Raw genomic sequence first — 5755 nt, forward strand, 5'->3', positions numbered from 1 at the left:
GGTCACATTTGCCTGAGCGTGGCGCTTTTGTTGATAATAGGCACACATCTAAGTGGGCCGAGAGGATTATGGGGCTGAGGGCTAAAGATATTGTCTGGTATAATAAAGCTTTAGAAGACATGGAAGTTGTTATGAGTTGCGGAAAGTTCAAGAACGTACCTCTTATGGGCCTTAGAGGTGGAATCAACTATAATCCCGTCCTGGCTAGGAGAACGTTTGGATACGCTTTTGTAAGTCCTCCTGAACAAACAGAGATTGCTGAGAATATTTTCTATCATTCAGCCACTGATAGTGGGCAAATGGCAGAAGCCGCCCAAGCTTGGAAGAGTATTTGTTGGAGAGATAAGAAACATTTTGGTCAGAGAGACTGTGCTACTTATGAGGATTATACTAATTGGGTCAAATCTGTTGCTGATGCTCAAGGGATGCCTTTCTCCCCTCAAGACCTTTTGTACCCCCCTGCTGGTAAACAACCCAACATTGTTTCCATGTTTTCGGCAAAATTACGCATATGACCAGGTTTCAGAGGTGGCCTCCACATAGGAGCCACCTCATGTGGCGCCATAGGCCAAATTCCCTTAACTCATGCGCCACCCAGGGTGGCTTCAATGAGTATTTTGGCCTTTTTAGCCACCTAGGGTGGCGCCTACTCTCATTTGCTTTTTTTTTTTTTTTTTTTGTTTATATACTATTTTTTTAATTTTTTTTATTTATTAATAAAATGGTTTTTAACATAAATATATAAGTTCAGTGAATCAGCTAAGTCGAGTGTCCACGGAAAAGAGTAGTTCATTGATTAATTAAAAGGTACATAGAAAATAACCAATAGAAAAGATAAAGTAAAACATCTAAGAAATCACCACGGTTAAAACAATGTCATTAGGTCCATGCATCATTTGAATGGCATCAATGTCGTATTCCACGTTATCCCAGAAATTTATCGTTGCTCCAGTCACAGGATCGACCCTTGTTTTAAGCCTCTTGATGCTTCTTATCTGTTCGCCGGCCTCGTACTCCCCCTCTAAAAATCTCAGGAGAGTCCTCTTGAGTTGCTCGACGGAAGAGATATTCCAAAACATTACCGGCATGGGAAATTTGACGGCGGAGAATATGACATGTCCGTTCGTTCTGCGATACTCCGGCTCAGGTTCGGCACGCCATGTTGATCTCCGGGGCGGCAACTCTGTTGTCCGGTGACATCCATCTGGCCTAATGGTTGTCCGGCGAGGCATGGTTGTGTTTGTGTGATTGTTTGGTATTTGGAGTTTGTGTATCTGTGTGTAAACTCAACCATAGGAACCCCTAATTTATAATAGTAGTGGGTAGAAAAAATTAATGATGTTGCGTACTGTTTACAAGCACGCCTAACATGTATGATAAATGCAGACACACTGATCAATGACTGACTTGATGGGACTAGACGAAAGCATGCGTATTTGACTGACTGTCCAAAATAAAGAGTGGCAGTATGGGCCATGAAGACAATTTCACTACGAGACAAAGACATAACTAGTTGATTTAATAAAGGATAATACAAATACATAACAAATACAAATACGAATACCAATACAAATACAAATACGAATACAAATACAAATGCAAATACAAATACGAATACTAATACAAATACATTGTCAATAAAAATACAGATGACATACAACTAATTGTTGGTGGAATTTGATCCACGGTTAGGACAGGTATTTTTATTGTGCCCGACTTCACGACATATGCTACACTTTCGTACCATTTTCTCATGATCCATCTCGGTTGTGATCCGGGTGCTGTTCGGGCAACCTCTTTTCTTTCTCCGCATGTTATCATTATGCCAAACCACGTCCCCTTCATACGTAGGCCAATAATCCTCCTTTGCCATCACTTGAAATGAGTTGTTGTACACCCCGAGCAAGGTATCTGCCTTGTAAATGGGAGATAAAAGTGCTAACGGATCTTGATGCGCATACGAACATGCTGCAATTACATGAGAGCATGGCATCCGAAAGGCTTGAAACTTTCCACAATCGCACCACCCTTCATCTAAAAGAACCCTATATTGTTGTCTCGGAAGGCCCTCGTTATGGTCAATCGTTTCCTTTACACTGAAGGTCCGGTTGAATCGATCGAAAGATGTCACAATGTGGCTGTTGGCTTTGGCAGATTGCTCTTTCATGAATTTGACGCATGTTTCGCTCCATAATTGTCCGGATTCTATAACTGCATTCCAACGCTCACCTCTTTTTGCGAAAAGAGAAGCCATCCTATAGTATGTTGCTTCCACCAAGGCAGTAATCGGAAGGTGTCTGATGCCCTTAAACACCCCGTTCATAGACTCCACAAGATTCGTAGTCATGTGCCCCCATCGCTTCCCGTTGTCGTATGATCTGGTCCATTTCTCTCTAGCAAGACTGTCAACCCATCTGCCTGCATCTGGATTTGCCGCTACAATTTCTTGGCGATAATATTGGAACGTCGGTTGCGTCAACGCATATCCGGCATTGACAAGAGTCTTCCGAAGAGCCCTGTCCTTTATCTCCCGCATGAAATTTTGTGCAATGTGTCGAATACAGTAAACATGCGTTGATGTAGGGTTTTGCCACCCGTTTGCTGGATTGTTGTACGCACTCTCGATGGCAGCATGTCTGTCTGAAATCAAGCAAAGTCCAGGTTGGGGGGCAACGTGTGTCCGAAGATTTCTGAGAAAGAAACCCCAACCTCCAGCAGTTTCTCCTTCCACAAGAGCGAAAGCAACAGGAAAGATGTTACTATTTCCGTCTTGAGCCACAGCCATCAACATGGTGCCTTTATATTTTCCGTACAACCAAGTTCCATCTATTTGAAGAATTGGTTTGCAATATGAAAATCCTTGTACACATGGGCGGAAAGCCCAGAAGAGCCTGTGGAATATCACATTTCCTTGAAGTGATGTTCCGTCTGGAGATTGCGCCGGAAGAGTCTCTAAAATAGTAACAGTCCCAGGAGCATAAATTTGAAGCGCATATAAGAAATGTGGGAGTCGTTTATACGAATCCTCCCAATTTCCATACACAACTTCGATCGCCTTGGTCTTCGCCAGCCACGCCTTTCTATAAGACGGAGTGTAGTTGTACGTTGCAACGATATGAGAGATTATCGTTTTCACCTTTAACGATGGATCTTTTTCAACTAGAGGCAAGATTTCTTGACAAATGATGTCATAACTGAGCTTACGGTGATCTTGTGAAACATTTGTGTTAACACATGCGTGATCTTGGGAAATATATCCTATAACCCATGAGTCACTTCTCTTCCTGTATGATGCATGCAACCTGAATCCACAATCAGTGTTACTACAGTAAATTTTGTACCTTTCGACATTGGCGCGATCAACTCTAAAATCAACATTGTTTGCCATATGAAATCTTTTTATGGCCATGATACATGCCTCCTTAGAACGAAATCTGTCTCCTACTTTTAACCGTTGATCTGTTTGGGTGTATGGATCATAGAAAATATCAGTCGATGGTTCGTCATCCCCATCAAAATTCAGGTTCCTCATGTGCACTGGAGGCATATGCACTTGATCTCGTGGTACAACAACTTCCGGTTCATCTTCACTTTCCTCGTTTACCAGGTTATCAACTTCTATTTCCGGTGCTTCTTCTTCTTCATCTACAACGTCGACCTCTGCTTGCTCGTCTCCAAGTGCATCAATGACTTGTGACTCAACCATTTGTGTGGTTTGAACTTCTGGTAGAGTAACATACAGTTCTATGCATTCGTAACCAGAATACTCATGATTGGCAAACATATTCTGCATGTCTTCATCGTCTTTGATCTCAACTTGGATAAACTTGACCGGGTTGTCTCCACGAAGAAATCGATATTGGTAAAAAATCTGGGATACACCACCCATTGCAAGCTTCGTCTCTAATCTCCCTTTGAAGTAACTGAAATTTGCTTTTCTGCTTAAACAAAATCGTTTAACCTCAGTGTTTCTAAACAGAAAACCAACTTCTTCGTTGTCATAGGTCTCGCCAAAAATATGAGCGTTGATAATGTATTGCGGAGGGGCCATTGTTGAGTGGGTAGAGAGTTTTATTTCAAATATGTAATCAGATGTGTAATGTGTTGTGTTAGTTTACACGTTATAGGTTTCCTTTATGTAGACGAACATTGAGTGATGACAATTATGAAGGCGAATACTATACAATCACATGCGTACTGAGTTGATTTGATGAATAAATGACACTGCTGCACACCAGACTGTTTCACAATTGATTTGAGGTGTGCATGACACTGCTGAACTGTTGCACAGTCGACTTGACCAGACACAACCATACTGTACAATCACATGCGAATAAAGTTGACGGAAAATGAATGCCTGAGTTGATTTGAGGTGTGCTTGACACTGGTGAACTACAGTCGACTTGACCAGACACAACCATACTGAATAGTGTACACTGTACAATCACATGCGAAGACTGTATGCTAATTATTTATGGTGACACAGAAAACCCTAACCAAACCCTAACCAACCCCTAAGCCTAAATTTTCAAAAAAAAAACATAGAAAACCCTAACCAAACCCTAACCCTAAATTTTCAAAAAAAAAAATAACAGTAGCATGTAGGCGCCACCTGGGGTGGCGCATTAGACCAACTTTTTCCAGCATGGCGCCACCTGGGGTGGCGCATTAGTGTAATTTCTTTTTTTTTTTGTTTTTTTTTTGCCCTAATTTTGTCTAGTGGTCCCCACTGCCAAAACCCTAATCTGATCCGCCAGCATGTGATCTACCTGCATCGAAATACTGTATGCATGCATGCCTAGACAATTCAGCACCGAACACGGGATGCAGGCCTAGTCTATTCTGCCAGAAACAATTAATGCATGCATGCTTAGACAAAGTCAGCACAAAACACGGGAATGCATGGTCATTTCAACACAGAATGCATGTGAACCCATCTTTATCACTTTGATATCTGTATCACATGCATGCTCACCACTTGGCCCTCATGCACTTAACATCAGCAACCACCAACCCTCTATAAATACTCTCATATACTTGCTTTCTTTTCACCAACATATATTCTTCTTCTTCAAAAAACCACTTTGCATTTTCAATTCTGCAGAAAACTTAAAGAGTTCTTGAAAATGGCTCAACAACTTCTTACCATGGGTGAAACACACAGAGGAACTAGAGCGAATTTGGCGACCTTTGTAAGTTTATACTTATTTATTTCTAAACATCTATGCGTATATGATATCCAGTTTAATCGATTTATTTGTGGTTCTTAGGCTGTTGACCGATTCCGTACACGTTCTCACGCTTACGTTGAACCCGACGAGAGGATTATTCCGAATCTCCAAGCATGTGGCTTCGGACATATCATAAAAGTTAACAACAACACCATAGACAAAAAATTCATCCTTGCCTTACAAGAGCGATGGAGGCCTGAAACCCACACGTTTCATCTTCCAATAGGTGAGTGTACTATTACTCTAGAGGATGTTTATATGTTACTTGGTCTGCCCATTGATGGCAAAGCTGTTAATGGATCTGTTCAACATGCTAATTCAATGTGTGAGAGAGTGTTGGGAAGAGATCTAGTTGTGCCTACTCAAGGTTCAAGAGGCCAGGGTATCAGTCTAGTCTCCCTTAGAGATTACTATGATGAACTCGTCTTGATGGACAACTTTACTGAGGAGCATGTTTGGTTAATGACTAAGGTCTATATAATGTTGATGTTTGGTAAACTTTTATTCCCGGAGTCGACAGGTAA

At 41.5% G+C, this 5755-nt stretch overlaps 1 protein-coding gene across 1 annotated transcript; it reads right to left on the bottom strand.

Annotated features, from left to right (window-relative positions):
* Positions 1 to 551: 551 nt before the first annotated feature.
* On the bottom strand, positions 552 to 4051 carry LOC131658841 (uncharacterized). Its single transcript, XM_058928092.1, has 3 exons — positions 2906 to 4051; positions 2230 to 2527; positions 552 to 577 (listed from the first exon to the last, which is right to left on the bottom strand). The coding sequence occupies exons 1-3, from the start codon at positions 4049 to 4051 to the stop codon at positions 552 to 554; spliced, it is 1470 nt and encodes a 489-aa protein (XP_058784075.1).
* Between the last annotated feature and the right edge of the window lie 1704 nt (positions 4052 to 5755).

This window comes from Vicia villosa, linkage group LG3 (genome assembly GCF_029867415.1).
Source record: "Vicia villosa cultivar HV-30 ecotype Madison, WI linkage group LG3, Vvil1.0, whole genome shotgun sequence".
Lineage (NCBI taxonomy): Eukaryota > Viridiplantae > Streptophyta > Magnoliopsida > Fabales > Fabaceae > Vicia > Vicia villosa.

Bases quoted from the DNA above. Each gene is read 5' to 3' on its own strand.
- LOC131658841 (XM_058928092.1), bottom strand. From the start codon at position 4,051: ATGGCCCCTCCGCAATACATTATCAACGCTCATATTTTTGGCGAGACC. The intron at 2,528-2,905 runs GTGATATTCCAC...TTCATGCGGGAG, and splicing joins GAACATCACTTCAAGGAAAT to ATAAAGGACAGGGCTCTTCG. The intron at 578-2,229 runs GTGAGCGTTGGA...GCATGAGTTAAG, and splicing joins TTCTCTTTTCGCAAAAAGAG to GGAATTTGGCCTATGGCGCC.